General features: G+C 37.7%; 1 protein-coding gene across 1 annotated transcript in view; it reads right to left on the bottom strand.

Annotated features, from left to right (window-relative positions):
• Positions 1–20290, bottom strand: part of LOC149016188 (putative ubiquitin-like-specific protease 2B) — a 65132-nt gene that overhangs the window by 1699 nt on the left and 43143 nt on the right. The window contains exons 13-15 of the mRNA XM_089157315.1: positions 17553–17643; positions 11383–11502; positions 5302–5733 (exon numbers count right to left, since the gene is read on the bottom strand). Of these exons, the coding sequence (XP_089013441.1) occupies positions 5302–5733; positions 11383–11502; positions 17553–17643 (643 nt within the window). The remainder of the gene's footprint in view (positions 1–5301; positions 5734–11382; positions 11503–17552; positions 17644–20290) is intronic.

The raw sequence follows: 20290 nt of genomic DNA, 5'->3' as shown, positions 1-20290 counted from the left end.
ATACCCAAACTGCTCACCAGTTTCTGAATCTTCCTGCTACCAAACCATAATCAGAGAAGAACAAGCAAGGAATTTAGACACCAGATGGTATTCCAAGAGTCCCATCAAAATACTGTTTAGGATATTCCGGGAGAATATCCCCTCTTACAAGGCTAGAGGTATTTTATAAATGGCCCAGTACTTCAGTTTTAACATAAAAATAGAAACGCCAGAACCTTGAACAAAAAATATGACAAGTTATACAGGTGATCTGAAACTCTTAATTGAATCATAAAATTATAAAGACAGCAACCATGATATTCTGTCAGTTATCCTTATTGCAGGCAGTTTTAAACTGTCTCCTTCCCTGGCCGTCGTTCCAATTCTGAATCTATTAACCCGAGTCAGCCAAGTATTTAAAAAAACATGCATCTCTTCCCAAGCAGCAAATGCATGACATTCATCCGTAACATGTATCCCTGGGTATCTTCTCATTCTATGTTTTGCCCACTAAACAATATTTAAGTACTTATGTTTCTATAATATTGGCATCAGTTTTTCCATTGAGGAATTTAAATACTTCATATACCTTTTATGCAGACCTCGTAGAGCTGTCTTTTCCAATCTTTTTCTCTATTTTGTGAGGGGTTTTTTTTCCAAGGGAAGGGGTGGGGGGATTGGTTGCAACACAACATTTGGCAATGGGGAAAGAACCATGAAGGTACAGATCATTTGGTTGTGAACATAAATGTGCTTGCTTTATCAATCCCATATAGCAACTTTGCCAAGCCTAGTCAAAACTTAAGATTTCTTTTTATTTTTTGTATAAACAAGTGCAATGAATAGCTTTCTTTGGGTGTGGACAAGAGTATCCCCATTATGAGCATAGAAGAATGTGTAGTACTTTACTATGATGAACAGGCAAGAGTTATGATTTTATGGGAGAATGCTGTTGAACCTCTTCTCTTGCAGCTTAAATGACTTCCCAGTAAGCTTTCAATCAACTACAGCAGAAAAGTTCAACATCCACCTCCCCACAGAAGAAAAAGAAAAAGAAAGGAGGAAAAGAAAAAGTACAGCAGAGAGGTTGTCCACTGATGGGTTCAATACTGTTGAATAGGTGGAGCAAAGACTTCGAAACCGTACTATAAAGTTAGTAAAGTACAATGGATCAACCACCCCAAGAAAGAAGCATCATGGGGGAAGGAAAAGGAAATGAAGGTATTATCTCCTCAATTATTCAAGCAATTAGGGTAGTTATTTATTATTATTATTTATTTATTTTTTTTGGGGGGGGGGGGGAGGAGCGGAGAAGCTATAATACCCCAATTCCCAATAATACAGACTAATTTGAATTTTAATAGGTGAAGATCTCTCTAGAGCCCCAGATCACTTTAGGGGCAAGTTGAAAAGAAGATAAGGTTAGTGGAATCTTAGTTATATACTTCTATTTTATTAGAATTTGTGGGACTTAATAATATTATTTTGGGGTTTTTACACTTAGACCCTTGGTGTCAGAAACCCTTGGATTGGGCTACCTTAGATGGTTTTGGGCCCAATTGGACTTTAGTGGGTTATTAAGTGAACAAAATAATATTAGAAAAGAATAAATAACAAGGGTAAAAATGACCAAAATGCCCTTGGTGGCCACTATTACCATTTTGCCCATGGCAGACCTAGGTGCAATTAGGACAATAATAACCTAGCACGTGGGGTATTAGCCCTTAAACATTGTTTAAGCCTCTAATTAAACCCCTATGACTAATCAAGATCATGAGATTTAAGAGAAAAAATGTCATTTTGGGTTTATAGTGGAGATGGAACCCATAGGACCCTATACAAGTAGGGCCCAGTCCCCAAAAATGGCTCATTTTGACCTAACATGTTCATGAATTTGCAGAAGAGACCCCAAAATTGGATTTTTATTGGATATATTTGTCAAATTTATCACTGAAAACCTTTCAAACACTGTTTATTATGGGGAGATTTTTTAAACAAACAGTAATTTAACTGTTTTCAGTGATAAATTTGACAAATATATCCAATAAAAATCCAATTTTGGGGTCTCTGTGCTTTTTAAACATAAAGTGGGGTGTCAGCGTTTTAAGGCCTCCATTTTGGGGTGCTAGTGCAATTTGCTCTTTAACTTTTGATACAGCCATAGCCTCTATAAAATCCATGTAGTGTACCACACTTAGTTGGATAAGGCTATGGCAGTGCTTGTAAAGGCTCTTACAAATAGAAAGCCTCATCAAGCTAAAGTTAATGAGTGTGATGTAGCCCCAGATTGATAAATGACCAGAGCCAGTTCATCCAAGATCTCGATTAGGACCAACTTATTGAACAAAATCAGTGGGTTCTAATAAGTTTGTTAGGCTCAATGGGAGCCAGGGAGGTACATCCTACCATTCTGTATACAACATAGGAAAGAATTGCCGAGGATATATGCTTTCGGAACACTTTCTCCTATTGCATTGGCTCCGGTGCTCACTATTCTTTTTGGAAGGGCACTTTCAAGCACTCTATCAAGACTTCTGGGCCTCTAATGGGTAAAGCAGAGGCACTGTTAAGTCATAAAGGGCTTCCCATTGAATAAAAAAATTTCTTTGACTAGCGCCTGTGAAGCGTAGCGCTAGGTCTTCATTTCAGTGGTTTTCATCCCCTTGTCATGGAAACAAGAGAACACGAAGACTGAAAGCATCGGAGACAAGCCTTTGAACTGTTCCACTGCCATTTCTCTAAAACTGCTGCTATTTCATGGGCAAAAGAGGAATTATCCACAGATGCTAGCCGCTATTTCAAGCCTTCAATTTAAAAGTTTTAATTGAAAAAAATAAAAGGTGCTAGCTGCTAGATGCTCTGATAAGGGAGCCTTAGGTGAAACTGTGGATGTGCTGGAGTGAAAGCATAGGCTGAATCCTCAACTAAAAGAAGGATCTTGACTTGTCTTAAGCACCCGGGAGAAGACTCTTAAAAACCTGTTACACTTAGCCCTCCTACTAGACTTATGGCTTGACCACTTAAATTGGTATAACCAAATAAAAAGATCATTCTGCTCTTCTAGCATAAGTTGGGCAGGAAATACATAAAAGAACAAAATTATACTAATTAATTAAACTATTTTCAGTTTTAGCCTAACTACTAAATTTTAGGCCAATAAATAGGCTCATGACCAAATAAACCTATAGTCTAGAACCCCGACACTCACATGATCAGCCCTAGGTCAATTTTAAAAGGAAAAGTTTGATATCACTGTTGGATCTGCTTACTCTCCCCCAACTTGAATAAATTCATCTCGGATTTGGTTTTTTTCCTTTTCTTTTTTTTTTTTTTTTTTTGGGGGGGGGGGGGGAGGGGGAGTGTGTGGCAGCCTTGACAATCCTCCTCAAAACTCTAAATAGTGTAGTAAAAGTAGGAATGAACTACGAGGGCACAACAAAGTCTATGCGCTCATGCTCAAAATCAGGCAGCCATGTGCATGAAGTCTTTCCTTAACTATGACTGCAGCAGTTCTGCTGTTATCATTAGGACTTCATGAACCTTTATGGTAAAATCTTCCACATTGCTAGCCTTCTCATTGAGGACTTAAATCACCTTCTCCATCTCCTAACAGTAAATTGAATTTCATACACTACTACTGAAGAGTTTACCTCCTTGTCTCCCACAGTTCCAGTCTTGATCTTCTTAATGATCTCTTCCGAAATTACTTTGAGGGACATGGGCAGCAGCTCTTCCATGGCCTATGTAGGATTGCTTTGCTGTTGAGGAACGTTGTGGCTTCTATATTTGTTTCCTAGGAAAGATGTTTGGGCAGCCCTATGCTGGGTCGCAGGTGTTGCAGCAGTTTGTTATGCAGCATCTTCAGCCTGTGTAATTATTGGTTAATTACAGCCATTACTATGGTGTCTTCAGTTTCAAAGGAGCTTTAGGGGTATTGGCATTGAAAGTAATCTATTGATTTTTTGGTCGAAATCTAAATTCCCATGGAAAAATATTTTTATTAAGTTAGTTGCTGTAATATTCCATATATCTTTTTGTAGTGCTCCACTGTTCACGAGTATAATTCAGCAACCAAGTATGTGCAAATCTCATCTTGCTGCTCTCAGGCTAATCATACCAAATCAAAAAAGTAGTTCAAATCAGATAACAATATAAAACGTACTTGGAGATGGTTCATGCCATCATATTCCTCAACTCATACACAGGTAAAGCCTATGATGTTCCCTTAATCCTCTGTGTCTGCAATGATGTAATTGGGATATCCCAGATTGGGATCCAAGGAAAAAGGGGATGCCCTCTTCTACAGCAGTCTACTTCCCATAGTTGGGGTTCTTAGGAGTCTGCCTTTCGCTGTACCTCCCTTTCTATATCTAATATGAAAACCACTTTATCAGTAAAACAATGGAGTTTCTTTCCTATTTCTATTATGAGTTGTAGGGCTGAGAGCACCATTCTAAGAGCAGCGAAGCTGAAAAGTATCATACAAGAATCAGTGAGTACTTTATTTTTCTTTCTAGGAGTTAAAAGTAGATGGCTAATCAGCTATACATTTCATAACATACAGGAAACAAACAACAAAAAGATATAGAACTCAAACATATTATCCTAGGACTCCTATTAGACTGACAATTCGGGACACTTAAAAAGTGAAATAAATCATAAAAAAACAATGTTGCACACTTGGAACTTAAGTTGGACAGAATTTATATCTTTCACCAAAAAAGAAAAAAAAATCGGGTGGATTCAGATTCAGAATTGGGAAAATACACTGAAGCTTTCGAATTTATGAACTCGCGAGGGAAATGTTGTCTCACCAGTGAGAAGACGAAACCCGCAGGACGGCCCATGGGCGGAGTTTACATCATTAGACCAAATAATACCAACTAATTAAAAGAATTTGTACTCATCCTAGGCACTCAGCTTTTAGGCCCATGACCAGATAAATCTATGGTACAAAGGCCCAAAATCGATATCTATCAACTGTAAGTTTATTTCAAAGCAAAATAGTTCAATTTGAGCTGGATCTGAATCAAAGCAAGCGACAATTTTGCTACATATTTAACAGTACCAAATAAAAAATATATATATATCCTTCTAGACCCAAGCAAATCTGCATCTGGTTCTTGGCCTGAATTTTGTATCAGATTCATCCTAGTACTCGAAGGTGATACTGCATCACTGACTCAAACTAAAACCTTGAACTTTTTTTGCACTACCACAGCAATAAATAACTCTGTTTACATTCCAAATATTATATTGTGTTTCACTGTTACATGTGAAATAGCTACTTGTTACTGAAAATATGAAGGAAAGATAAATTACCTCTATTGGTGACATTCCAAACTTCAATTTGCGATAAGATGTCATTGTATCAAAAGTTCTGCAGTGTCCATCAGGGGACAATGCTGCAGTGGCTCCTGGAGTGAAAAACTCTCTACAAATCAATCCTGTATCTCTGCTGCCTTCCAGAATTTCTGTAGAAGATCTAGGCAAAAGTTTGATTTCTATTCCTTGATCAGCAGTGGAAGAAGAGTTATTCTGACACATCTTTCTAAGATTGAGCTCCTCAGACAGAATTTCAACTCCAGTTTCATTTTCATAATTATCTTCTCGATGCTCAGAGGAACTTTGCTTGTCACCAGAAGCAGGTTGAGGAACTTTTGGAGAATATTCTTCAAGAATTTCATAAATTAATTTCTTGATAAGTTTACGCTTGCATGATGGCTCAGAAGGTGGAAACCAATTCATGTTTAACTGAATAGATAGAATACCATGTCTATTAATAATATTACAAAAAACAGAAACTGAAAATGAGCATTGTCAATGCACTTAAGATGCAGCCAACTAAAAATGCAAACATTGAAGAGTAACCTGTACCAAGCATTAAATTTGACATGGGAATTTCCTGATTATTTTTTCATCTATATCAGCACAGATCAAACATGTGAACAGTTCTTCTAGGAGAGAGTCACTTTTGCCTTTTTATGGTAAGTAAAAAATAAAAAATCATCAACACGCAACTATGACTGAAACCAAAGGCAAAGGAAATACAAAAGGTCAATTGACAGGAAATTGCACACACATACATGAGGAAATAAACCTTCTATCCATCATCAGTTTTTATGATCACAAACACATACAAATACACTAACATTCAATGTGATAGCTATATACAAAGATTTGATATGCTTGGACGTATTAGAAAAGCCAACACAAGGACTGTTTTCATATATAAAATCGATCGTGAGAGAAAATGAAGAAGCTTAAAACAAAGATAGAAAGATACCACCCAAAATTTCTTTGCACAAGTCATAAACATTCAATCTTGAAAACTGCATATGTAAAGAAAATAGAATTGAAGATTCTACATAGGAAAGACAGTACTTTGCACCTTGTCCAAGAGATTTGGCATGAAGTAAATTTGTACAATTGCACTTTCATATTTTAATGATTTCAAAGTTCATGGATGGGCTACTGCTACTAATGCCTAAGACCCTAGACAACTGCCTCCTTGGACAAATTGGTCAGGAATTGACTTAAACAGATACCTGTTGTATTGTAGAGTCATAACTCATAAGCATACAGTTGTGACCAATACAACCAAATGTCTGATAGCCTAATGGTCAACGTACCGGTCAACCATCAAGCAACCGGTTGGCCAAGTAAATCTACAATAGTTATTTTCCTATACAGTTAGCTGTACATGTACAGATCGACTAACATACCAAAAATATAACCATTTTCAACCGGTGGGTGATATAACCAGCCCAGAACACTCCAGAAGGCTCAAACAAGAGCCTGGGGCAGCAGCCCTTCTTGTGGCATCATCCAGGGGAGCCGAATTATACCAAGGGCAATTTGGTCAGTTCCTCCCCTCAATTCGAGCCCTACTTTCCTAGTCAGTTTTGTTAAGTAAAGAATATTTTGAGAGTCCGTATTTGTATTTGCATTGACAATTGAAGTCCTATTTGTCAAGTTATAATGGAGTTCTACTCCAACTAAAAGTCCCTTAGTTGTTAGTTCGGGACTCTTAAGTTGTCAAGTCTAAGTGGAAGTCCTTTAGTTGTTAGTTTGGGACTCTTTAAGTTTATTGAGTCCAATAAGAATTCCCTTGTGATAGGCTGTAAATTCAGGTCTAGGCATGTAAGACAATTCATTGATTGATAAATAAAATTTGAGATAAGAGAGTTGCAGCCAAAGTGTGATGGAATGTTTCATGGTTTCCAAGCTTGTGTAACCCTGTGGCACCTAATGTGGATGAAATTCCTCAACAAATTTCAATCTCCAGCAATAGTTCTTCAAGTAAGCATAGCCCCTAACCCCTCCCAACTTCTATTACCCTCTTCTATCTCTCACATTCTCCCCTTGAAGCTTGTGGCAGCTGGATTTTTCTCCAAAACCCCAAAACCTGTAATTTCCCATTCCCCCAACCAAAGCCTCTCCCGTTCTAGGAATACCATCGCACCACTTCCCTAGCCTTTGACTTTAATTAGAGACCCAACCCAAAGACTGAAACCCTAGATAAATTTTCTCTTCAATTTGCGAACCCTAAACCCTAGAATTCAATTATGTAACCCCAAACAGAAAAAACAGAATTCGAATTAGTTCAATTACAGCTTCAGTTGAACCTAATAGTCCATCCCACCAGCCCTAGATCAGCCCCCAAGCCCTTGCAATTCACTTAGGTAGCTGTTGCCTGCAATTCATCCAAAAACCCTAACTGCATAATTCCATGAACCCTAAATTACTGCTGAAACATAATAAGCAGATCCTGAAGACTGGTCCCTTGTTCTGGGTTTACATCCCTGGGATTTCACATTAATCCCACATTTTGGCTATAAAATAGAGGTCTTGATGACCCCTAAAATCACAATTAAGAATACAGTGATTAGCCTCTCTTTCATGCTCATCTCTCCCGAGCTGTCTCCTTAAGATGTTCAAATTTCCTCTTGAGTTCAATAACTGAAGAAGCCTGTTGTGATGAACTCAGATCATTGTTCTTTATATCATCAAAGCATCATCAAGAGGAAAGCATTATTCTTGGAGACCTTTGATGCACTGGATCTTCATTCATATCATTGTGCATCATCAATCACTCGAAGGATATTGCCTCACACCCTTCGAAAGGTAATTTTCTATCACAGTTACTTTCAAATTACTTGATTGTGTACTTATTGGTCTTGGAGTAAGTAAAGGATTCTTTCATATCCTTAAGAGATTGGGAACTCTTGTCTGAAAGCAAGACCTATAAGGTTATCTTGTCCTCTAGCAAGATTTTCATGGTTTATTCCCCACTATCATACTGAAAGGAATCATAAATGGAATTCTTTCTAAGGTCAGCAAGGGACGGACGTAGACTCTATTGAGTTGAACCACTATGAATCCTTAAGCTGAAAATGACTATTTGTTTGCTTATTACTTTTTTAGTTATTTTTAAAAAAATATCTAAAAGGAGACAACTATCCACTAGTTCAACCCATTCACCCCCCCTCTAGGTTGATTAGTTCAACCTATTCACCCCCCCCCTCTGGTTTGATTAATGATATGGACCATAGTTGTCATAACGTTGCCAAGCAGTCGCTAAGAACCGAATCACTATGGTGGTTCTAGGAGTCTAGATGTCACCATGTCACTTAGGTGTCTGGTTTGGTGTTGCCTTGATTTTCTTACTTCCCTTGGATGCCTTGTTACCCAAATGCCATGACAACGATGATATAGAACATATAAAGAAGTACAGTGGACAATTCCGTTTACCTTTGGAAAGAACTTTACATCCTAGTTTAGTGCGATTTTGAAATTCAACATAACACTACTTTCTAATGTAGATGCAATCCGTGCTTCAAATCATCTGGCTTCTATTTATGGTTAGTATAGGTTCACATCTTCTATGTCAGGGGTAGGATAAACTGTGTGATTTTCCCATTTTTAAGATAAAGTTTTAAGGACAACTTTGGTTGTTCTTTTTTAACCATATATAGGGAATCTATATATTTTAAACATCATTCTTGATTAGTTGTGTCCATAGTTGCCACGCCATTACCTGTACGGCTCAGATGTCCTTTGCTGGATGATGGCATTGGGCACCTAACCATTGCCTACTTGGTTGCCTTGCCATCTAGGTGCAACACCTTGAGCATAGTTGTCAAGGAGACTAGGCAACACAATCTTCTCTCTCTTTTATTCGACATCAATCGCATCTTCTCAATAAAATATTTTCTTCAAAACCTTGGATCTTCAATACTCATCAATGGATTTCTATCCCTTCTTTCTTCCTCCCATTGAACAAGGGTTCCATACTCAAAATCTTGGGATCTAACTTCGCTCCCACCTCTCTACAACTTCCATTGATCTCCTATACATTATTAGTATTGGAAATACTATTCTTAAGAATCTATTACTACCTTCCATCGATTATGATGGCCAAAATTGAGTGGAGATTCAAGTAATATCATCCCTTGAAATAGAATCTTAGAAATTGACCCATCACCTGCAAGCGCATCTACATCCACCTACATCACTTTCAAGCCATAGACATGGAGTACTAATACATGATGAAAGACTAGTTTCTCTAACCAATCATACACATTTCTGTTTTGAAGGTCCACAATAGCAGGAAAGAGTAAGGCACAATCCAATTTACACCAACCCCACCAAGAAGACTGGTCCAATCTTCAGACAGACCAGTAGTTCCGCGAAACAAATTCAGCAGCAGCGAAGCAACAAATGCAAACATTCAAAAGACAGAAACCTTTAGATATCAATTGACTGATAGTACGCATGCAATACTCAGCAACAATTTAACCCATCATACAAAATTCAGTCGAAACTATCGAAATTTTGACCAATATTTCACATTTTTTAAACCTTGAAACGAAACTTTGGGGGACCGGAAAAAAGTCCCAAGTTTCGATCAAAACTGCCGAAACCTCGAAATTTCGAGGTTGGGTGAAAACTGGGTCGAAACTTGACCCAAACCCGCTGAACCAGCGTTTATGAGATAAAATTCGAGGGAAACTTGGAAAATTTCGTGGAAACCTGTGAACTTTTCCTGCAATTTCGTGGTTTCCCCAAATTTTCGATTTTTTTTCCTTTCATGTTTCCTCAAATACCAAGACCAATTCCCCTTCCATTAGGATTTCACTATCCAAATTGTGTATTCCCTCAAACTAGTTATCTTAGGCATGTTGATGACCAGACTTATAAAGCTGCAATTGTCAATTACCTTGACAACCATAGGCATAACATGTCATAGAATGTCTATGTTCATTAGTCGAAGGAGAGGATGTTACAGGGACAGTACTACTTAGCTCACAGGATGGATCCATTGAGGAACTCCTCTTGGCACTAAGTTGTACATCCCTTACTTAGCTCACACGATGGATCCACGAGGAACTCCTCTTGGCACTAAGTTGTACATCCCTTTTATTGTCAGTTATTTTGTAGTTGATGTTTTGAACTTAGAAGTTATATATTAAATGTTATGTACTTAAGTAGTTAAGTTTATAGTGTACTTCTCGAACAACTCTACATTGATGTTAGTACATTCAATGACATATCTACATTGACTTTTTTACCAAAATGCATGTGCCAATGTGTTTTTTATACTCTAATTAGCTTAAATGTAGAGTCTCACCCAAAGTACTCCCTAAAACCCATCAAAATTGCACGAAAAAGTCCCAAATTTCTCAGGTTTCCACCTAAGTTTCCCATTTTCACCTAGTCGAAACTTGAGTTTCTCTCGAATTTCATTTCTATGATTTAACCACAATATTTTTTCAATAATTATTCCATGCATTGATTAAAATTCATTCAAGAGTAACTCAAACAACATCTTCTGGTATAATGTCGAAACAATTCTAGTAAGACCCCCAACTATCCCGTGACTTCAATTCTCTAGTTTATATTCAAAGAATTGGCACTGAAACACAGGATGTATTATTCATTGAATTGGATAGCCTGACATTGATAAGACCAGAAGTTCAGCCAATAATGTTCCTCATCATCACCCATAAAACCTTGCCAACCTACCTTTCCTAAAGAACCTACATAAAATGTGCCTTATAGGCCCAAGTTTCAGAAGATGGATTAAATCAGGTGCTGCAGACCAATGACAAATCACATTTTTGCCAAAATCATTTGACATCGAAATTTAGCTTGTATAATGATAAAAGGGATGTATTTAGAGTTAGAGATGCATTTAAAGTTAACCATATACTACAGGAAAGACCCTAACTTGAAACAAAATGAAATCAAAATCTCAATGAAAACCGGTTGATGCCCCCACACAACAAAAATTTCAGCACATAATTGCTACCTCCCATATAGTGATGATAATAAAAGAAAATAAACTAAAAAACATACAGGAAACTCGTGTGCAAAGTACAACAGGAGAAGATCACTTACAAAGTGGGAGAATTTTGTGATCTTGAAGGGGCTGAAGTCAACAGGAGCTTCTTCCAAAAACAATTCGACATAGTGCAGCAAGAACAAGCCACAATCAAATGAATTTTCCTGCTGTGGAAGCTGAAAGATAATTTTTATTAAAAAAAAAAAAAAGTGAGACAGATAACGAAGCAGTAAACTTCATTAAAATAATAAATGTTCAATACAACGAGTGGTAGTTCTTATCAAATAATTGATGTTGTGCACAGTAAAGTAGAATGTAAAAGGCTTTGTAGTAATAGTGGCAAACCAATTCATTTGATGGAGTAGTGCAGGGACCAAGCAGATTGAACCAAACAATGGTGCAAACAAATATTTTTCAATGAAAAAGAGGCCCAGTTGAAACAACATAGTGGGTTACTTGACCTATATCTCAGCCTCTACCTTACTAGGCTCTCACTATCCACTTCTCACATGGAAAAAAACACATCAACATAGATAAGATAAATTGACATTTCACATCATCTGCACATAAATTGTGCTCTTACTGCTGGTAGAGAGCCGAACCCAAACACCTACATGGTTCCAGTGTGCACTAACCAAGGTTTAAAGTATCTCACCGTATCGTATCGTATCGGCCGATACGTATCGGTATCGCAGCCTTGCGATACGATACAGGATGATACGTTTCCAAAGTTTTGTTTTGTCATATCGTCTCTCTTGTCTCTCATTGTATCGGCCGATACGCGACGATACGATACGATACATAGAAACATTTCTTATATATATATTTGAATTTAAAATAAGCGATACATATCGTACGATACACAACGATACTAACCGATACATATCGATACACTCGATACATATTCAATTAATTTCATAAATGTTTGCTCTTCCCGAGTTTTCTCAAAGTTCCAAAGCATTGAGGTTGGAACTTGGAAGCAGCAGCGGATAAACTTGAAATGTCAATCCTACTGCAGGAGTTCCAGGTTACTCTCTCATTTATGCTCTTGAGAAAGGGTTTTGTGAGTCTAACGAAAGGGTTTTCTGAGTTTGAAGAGTTGCAGGAAAACAGGGAAGAAAGGGTGAAAGGGTTTTGTGAGTCCGACGAGTTGCAGGGCTTTGAAATAAGGTTATTGGGTTTTCTTGTTCGAGTCCGTGGTGACTTTCGTCTTCATTGCGTGCTGATTTTCAATCGACTTGTGCAGTGAGTCCAGCGATTAGGTATGTCATGCTAATTTTGGTGTTTTCTCTTTGCCATTAGACGATTAGAGTTACTCTTATCTCAGTTTGCATCATCATCATCTCAATTACAGTTAGTTTGTCAATACGAAGCCTTGTATTTGGTAAATATTTTGTACAATATATCATCGCTGATCAGATTATCATCCTAAATCCATCTATATTGGCAATCAATGTATGTTTTAACTCTTAATTTTGCACCGATTTTTCTTCAATAACCTAACTCAATGCCTTAATAGTGTAACCATTGTTTCAACTTTCAAGAATTGCGCCGAGTCACAACTGGACTCCAAAAGTTTTAGAGTTATTATTTCTTTTAGATCTCTAGTTGAAGTATGCCTATAGAAACCAGTGGGGGTTTAGGGCTTGTCTACAACCCAACACAACCTTCGAGTTGCTTTGTTGGGCTAGGCTTGAAAAATCAAAAGTTGCTTCACCAATGATTAAAGCACTCAGTTCTACTCCTGAGGCTCAGCTGTGCATAATTTTGGTGTTCTCTCTTTGCCCCTCTAATCTTTCGTTATCAATTCGGTGTTATGGAATATGAGTTGTTCCTTGGTTTGAATCCTGTTGTTGCATGTATCCATTTGGTTGGAAGTGGGTTATGTGGTCCAGATCTTACTGTGCTGTGATCAATTTGCACATTTTCTGTTACTTTGTCGACAGTAAACATGATTGTCAACAGCAGTCCAGTTGTTTCATATAAGCCCATTTTACACTGAACCTATCCAGGTGATTAGTTATTCACCCCATGTTCCCCTTTATCCTTGTTGGTTTCTTTGGTTTGTCGAATGTTTTTGTTTTGTTAACATTGGTTACTTCCTACTCTTCACCATTTGGATCATGCAAAATGAAGTAATTTTAGATTGAACAATTTTGAGCTAATTTTTATTGATGCATTTAATGCCCACTATGCAATATCAAGTTACTAATGTATTTTAAATAGAGATATAGTTTCTTATCTTATCCAGCAGTCTACTTAAGATTCCATAGTCTTGTTTTGTGCTTGGCTACATTTATTTTATCTAACTAATAATATATGAGAATGAGATTGTTGTTGGGCTTCATTCAAAAACTATATTGTTTTCCCTTTTTCTTTTGGCATGTTAAATTGTATTAGTCTTGAATACTCACTTATGAGAACAAACAATCACTTGCTTTGTTGTTTAGGAAGATGCCACGTTCCACAGATATTGGATGGGAATATTGCACCAAGATAAACAACAACAGATTGCATAAGATGTGTAATTTTTGTGAAGCACAACATTTCGGAGGTGGGGTGACCAGACAAAAGCAACATATGGCAGGAGGATACAGGAATGTTGCCAAATGTCCCAAGTGCCCCGTAGAGTTAAGTAGGGCAATGCAAAAACACCTCACTGAAAGTAAAAGAAAGGCCACTCAGATACAAGAAGATGAGGATGCCTTGGTAACCAATTTGATGGAGGATCTTGATGAGTACGAAGGATCCGATATGGAAGCTGAAGATGAGCCAGAATTGGCATGGGCAATAAGGGAGTCTAGGAATGAAGCAAGAGAAAGAGAGTGGAGAGATGAGCAGTTGAGAAGAACACAATCAGTTAGGCCACAACGGCAAGGTCGAGAAGAAGTTGGTGGCTCATCTTGTCGTCCACATAAGGGGAAGGAACATGCTAACCTTAGCAAATCAAGTAGTGTTAAATCTATACTTGATCGCTTCGGTAAGAGTGGCAAAGGAAAGAGCAAGGTCCCAGATATCAAGGACATGGAACCTAATTTATATCAAAGGAAGGATGAAAGTCAACAAAGGATTGAAGAGAGTTTGCAATCATGCATTTTTATCATATATTATGTGCAAATTATGTGTGTTACGATGCTGTATAGCTGCAATAATAATGCTGACTTCAGAAATTCTATTATTTACAGGTATGCTTTTATGATTGTACAGCATCAAGATGCGACCCCCCCCCCCCAACCCTCTCTTCTTTGTGCTTTATGCTTGTTGCTTGTTGAAACAGAGATAATTTAGAATATTTGGTTGTGAAGAATTCTAGTTATTTGGTTCTTTCTCTTGGTGCAGGGCTACTTCCAGTCCTTGTTCACTTGCATTGAAAGGCTTTGCTCACAACAGCTGATGAGGCTGAATCAATTTGGACAAGAAAGTTTGATTTCACAGAGATGGCTCCAAATGAGGTTAGTTGGAAGTTTTGTGTTTTCAACACAAGCAACTAATTCTGTTATGGAGAATAATATATCTACTGTGATGGTGCAGCTGAGCAAGCTGAGGAGAGAGTGCTAGATGATGACTTTCCAAGGAACTTTGAAGATGCGTAGTGCTGGAGTTGATCCTTGATTTTTCCATAGCGTTTTTCCGCTTGAAAGAATCCAGCTCAGCCCATTGTGAAAACTGTTTGCTTTTACAAGATTCTGTTGCATGGGATTAGCAAATTTTTGAGATTAAGTGTTGATGCTCCAACTTTAAATGCATAACAAGTTGCATGGGATTAGTAGGATATTTAGAATTTTTTGGAAGTCCCTTTGTACACACAGGGGTTGTCTTTGGCGAAAAAAATATAGTATTCTTTGCGAAGTTTGGTTGTTGGCCGTACAAGTCTTTAAAAAGATTTTAAGTTTGCTTTGAGTGAGATACTAGTGTTATTGTAGTATTGCAAGGCAATTCAGTTCTTCAACAGACTATTAAAAGTCCAATTCCTTTTTATTGTCAAAGAATTTGGAGAATATAGAAATTGAGTTACAAGACAAACATTATATCAGAAATTGAAATTTCGAAAACCCAACAGAAACGCATACTTGCGGGAGTCTTCCCAACCAAAACCAAACGTATGACATGTAGATTGAAATAACATTATAGAAGCCTGCCCATTGCTTGAATTATGTATTTTGGTCATTTCTATTTAATTCTGTACCTATCGATACGTACCTGCGAAACGATACGATACGAAACGTCTCTTAAAATCACCCAACCGATACACTACCGATACGCGATACTTTAAACCTTGGCACCAACCATGGCTAAATCCATTTATGATGTCGAACCTACTGATTAATTAATTAATTCAACTAAACTTTATTTCAACCATTAGGATTATAGCTAACCTGCTCCATTTGATACCACAAGTCCACAGCCACTGTTAAAGGTAATTCGTCCCTTTATCACCGCTTCAAAATTTGGTAACACATGGCTCTCCGCTTGTACTTTTATCAGCCCTACCTTGAATGATATTGTTACTCACAAGATTCAATATCTCTTTATCCCACATGTTTTTTAAACCATCTCAATCAGTTATTTTTCACCCATTTATAAAATTTGAGGATCACTCTAATTATTTGTTCAGACTTCTAGACTTGGCAAAATCATACATGTGAAAATCCTCATCTCACCCCTTACTCGTTTCATGTTCAAGCTGTTTCCTATAGCATTTAGCAACACATGACATTGCTGGTTCCATGGCCATGAGAAAAAAATAATTACCTTCTACTTTCAAACGCGACCAATCATCACACTATATAAGCTTTTTCTATAACTATATCCACCCCAATCTAGTAATCTCAGAATTATCTTCTTCAAGGTTGTCAAAGCGTTGCCTCGGCGTGCCTTGGCGGCCGCCTTGTTGCCTGAGCCCATTTTGGGTCACAATTTAACTGAAATCTAGTTCAAGTTTTACAACTCCTATAGACACATGAGAATGCTAAGATGGATGAGTGGCAAAACTAGGATGGATAAGATAAAAAACGATCATATTAGAGTTGGTCTGGGAGTTGCTCCCATAAGTGATAAGCTTAGAGAAAGTCGTTTGCGGTGGCACGGCCACGTTCAACGGAGACCTATAAATGCTCCTGTACGGAGAAGTGATATAATCCATATTGAAGGAACTAGAAGAGCTAGGGGTAGACCTAAGATAACCTTAGGAGAAGTGGTGAGAAAGGATATGTATAGCTTAGGCCTTGTATCTAGCATGGCCTCGAACAGAACTGATTGGAGGGCAAGAATCCATGTAGCCGACCCCATTTAGTTGGGACAAGGCTTGTTGATCTGCTCTTGATTTTTCAAAAAGTCAAGATATCTCGTTCTCGAACCATGTTACAAGCTTCCCCTTTCTCCTAACCTGCCCTCCACCAATTTAGTATCATCATAGCAAAGAAAGCCATTCCCTCCTTAACCGTCCCCCTGGGTTGTTGTGCCACAGTCAGGTTGCTATTCATATTACATCAAATCCTATGTTTTATGAGCATACGAACTGTTTTGTTCATGAGAAGCTGAAACTTATTTACGCTAATCATATTCGTACAGAAAAACAGCTAGCAAACCTGTTTACGGAACCTTTGGGAACAGTGTTTGATTATATTTGTAACAAGCTGGTCATGGTTAGAATCTGTGCTCCAGCTTGAGTGGGTGTCTCAGAATTAAGTGCAAAGGGCAAAAGGGGAAGGACAACATGAAGGTTTAAGTAAGGGCCTAAGGTTTAAGGGCCTCTGTTTCATTTTTCTATATTCACTTCCTGGTTACCCTAGTATTTTATATAAAATGACATTGTAGCAGACTTTCACAGTAACATGAAGCCTACATTTGACCACAGCTTTCTTCTCCCAATCATTTTTTCCCTCTATTTTAAGTCTTTAATTCCCGAAAATGATACTTGTATAAACGCGTAATAAGATATACATGAAATAACTGATGTTTCTTATTAAACATTAAATAAGATGAAACTTACCATGTAATGGAACATTAACTTTCACTGCAATACCAAAAATAGAAATGGGCAGTAGGTGGGAGGCAATAAGTTGGCATTATCAATGAAGAAAAAAAGCTAAAGAGGGGAGGGGGAGAAGGAGGAGGTTAATGGGAGGGAGCATATCTTGATTATCGGTACTGAACACATGATTGTCTCCACAGAAAAGCCAAAAGAAAGTAAACTAGAGGGACTATAACAAAGTAAATTAGATACCTCTAGGGGCACAAACCGCAAATTAGAGAATTTCACTGAAATATCTTCTGATGACTCTTTTTTCTTTTCTTTCCATTCTTCCCAAAGATAGCTGTCCTCCAACATAAAGAAGTGACAAGTAATGAGTGGATAAAAATCGAACATCTAATAAACAGATAACCCTAATAACTTCTTGTTTAGCAAGGAAACATGAAGATTCAATGATGTTGACAGATTTGTCGGTGCCCAACATCTGCATACATCCCAAAAATGAAAATAGGCCTATTATTTTCTGCCTATAATTAAAATCATATGATTAAAATAATGGCAATAAGTTGGGTCATAAAAAACTTCTGATGAATCTTTTTTCTTTTCTTTCCATTCTTCCCAAAGATAGCTGCCCTCCAACATAAAGAAGTGACAAGTAATGAGTGGATAAAAATCAAACATCTAATAAACAGTTATCCATAACCCTGAAAACTTCTTGTTTGGCACGAAAACATGAGGATTCAATGATGTTGACAGATTTGTCAGTCCTGGACATCCGTGTACATCCCAAAAATAAAAATGGGCCTATTATTTTCAGTCTATAATTTAAAAAAAAAAAAGAAAAAAAAAAGAGGCTGTTGAAGCATACATAAATAGGAATTTTACTGTTCACGTTACTGTTCACGTGAACAGTGGTTTTACTGTTCGCCTGAACAGTAAAAACAGCTTTTACTGTTCACGTGAACAGTATTTTGCTGTTGTTTTGATTATATTTTCTATTTCTAATGTGGGAATCTTGCTACATAAATTTTGGGAGTTTTTTAGAAAGCATAGTTTCTATTTTCAGAACTTTCTATTTAGGAGTTAGGAAGTTACTAAAGCTGTAATATTTTGTTTCCTTCTTCTAGAGGACAATTACTTGTCTCTCAAGTTGTATTAGATTCATTAGAAGCTATAAATAAAAGTGCTCTGTGATTCTAGACTCTTTAGCTAAGAATCACAGGTCTTTTCTACTGGTTCTTCATCTCTCTTCTCTTCTTCTTCTTCTCTCTTTTCTCTGTTCAAGTTCAACTGCTATTTTAATTGTTTAAAGCTTGTTTTCTAACATGGCATCAGAGCTTTTTTGAATCAAAATAGTGTTGTTCTCAATATTCTCTTCTGAAATTCTTTTTTTTTTTCTGTTTCCTTGGTGTGCAGCCACCTAATGCTGTATATTATGGACTGTTAGATCAGATATTCATGTGAACTGATCTTCTCTACCTATTACCTTACTCTTACAGGTTCCAGAACTTGGATACCTTTGTTACCTCTCTCTTTTTTTTTTCTCCTATTCTGTCCTAAGGTTGCAGAAATTTTTTTTTTCTGCTCATTCTACTTCAAGTTTTGGAAAACTGATTTGAGAGCTATCTACCTCAGTTTAATGTCTTCACTTACACGTGACTCAATCATGAGTACGGCTGAACCAAAAGGATCTCAAGGAGATCATGTAAACGTTCAAATTACATCTATCAAGCTCAAAGGTAGTTTTAATTACTTGTTGTGGTCACAAGCGGTTCGGGTGTACATACTTGCAAAAGGTAAGCTTAAGTTCATTGAGGATGAACCTCCTGCTGAGACTGACAAATCCAATTTTAGTTGGATCCAAGATGATGCAATCATCAAAATTTGGATGTGGAATAGTATGGCACCTGATATTGCAGCGAATGTTATGTTCCATATGACTGCAAAGGGAATATGGGATGATTTGCAAGAGACTTATTCCCAAGCTAAAAATATGACTCGGATTTTTAGTATTTATGAAAAGCTATTTCAATTTCAGCAAACTGACGAGTCTCTGCAGGATTATTACAACTCCTTTAAAGGCATGATGGAGGAGTTGAATGTCTTTCAACCTCTCACCACTGATATAGAGAAGCTAAAGGCCCAACGGAATGAATTTTTTGTGTCTAAGTTTCTTGCAGGATTGAACCCTGAACTGAAATCTGTCAAAGGACATCTTCTTGCTGGTGAGCATGTCCCTAATCTTAGTGAAGCATATTCTAGACTTCAACGTATTGCCTTGCCTGAAGGGAGTTCTCCAAACAAAAGTTCTAAAGGAGAAAATTCAGCCTTCACTACCTCTTATGGAAGGGGACGTGGTCGTGGTTCAGGGGGAGTTAGTAGGTCTTTTGGAGGTCGTGGTGTTCAACTGTCTGATAAGACATCTCGACTTTGTACTCATTGCGGTAAAACAGGGCACTTAGTGGAAGCTTGTTGGGCCAAACATGGAAAACCAGAGTGGGCCAAGCACCTTGCCAATCATGCCGTCTCTGATGGTGGTATTGATACTGTAGCAAACAACGATAGTGGTTCTAGATCTTCTTCAGGGGACTTGTCTAAGACTCGAAGAGATGATGTAAGCCAAATCCTTCGCCGATTGCAAAATATTGAAACTGGCGCTTCCACATCCACTAGTACTTCTGCTGCCACACTTTCTCATGCAGGTAACACAGCACTTCTCACTTCTACTGCCACCCCTTGGATCATTGATTCAGGGGCCTCTTCCCATATGACTGGTAAGTCATCACTTTTTAGCTCTTTTTCTAAATCTACCACTAAAAATTTTGTTGTCATAGCCATGGTGGGAGATCTCGCGAGATCTCGGCGAGATCTCGCGAGATATCTCGTTTTTTCACATTGGCGAGACGAGATGGAGGTCGAGATCTGCGAGTTGGGATATCTCGCTCGAGATCTCGCCATATCTCACTATATCTCGCCATATCTCGCCATAT

The sequence above is a fragment of the Hakea prostrata genome, chromosome 5, assembly GCF_041222555.1.
Source record: "Hakea prostrata isolate BN-2017 chromosome 5, UWA_Hpros_2, whole genome shotgun sequence".
NCBI classification, from domain to species: Eukaryota; Viridiplantae; Streptophyta; class Magnoliopsida; order Proteales; family Proteaceae; genus Hakea; species Hakea prostrata.
The sequence above is the reverse complement of the archived record's forward strand: the minus strand, read 5'-3'. Positions and strand labels throughout refer to the sequence as shown.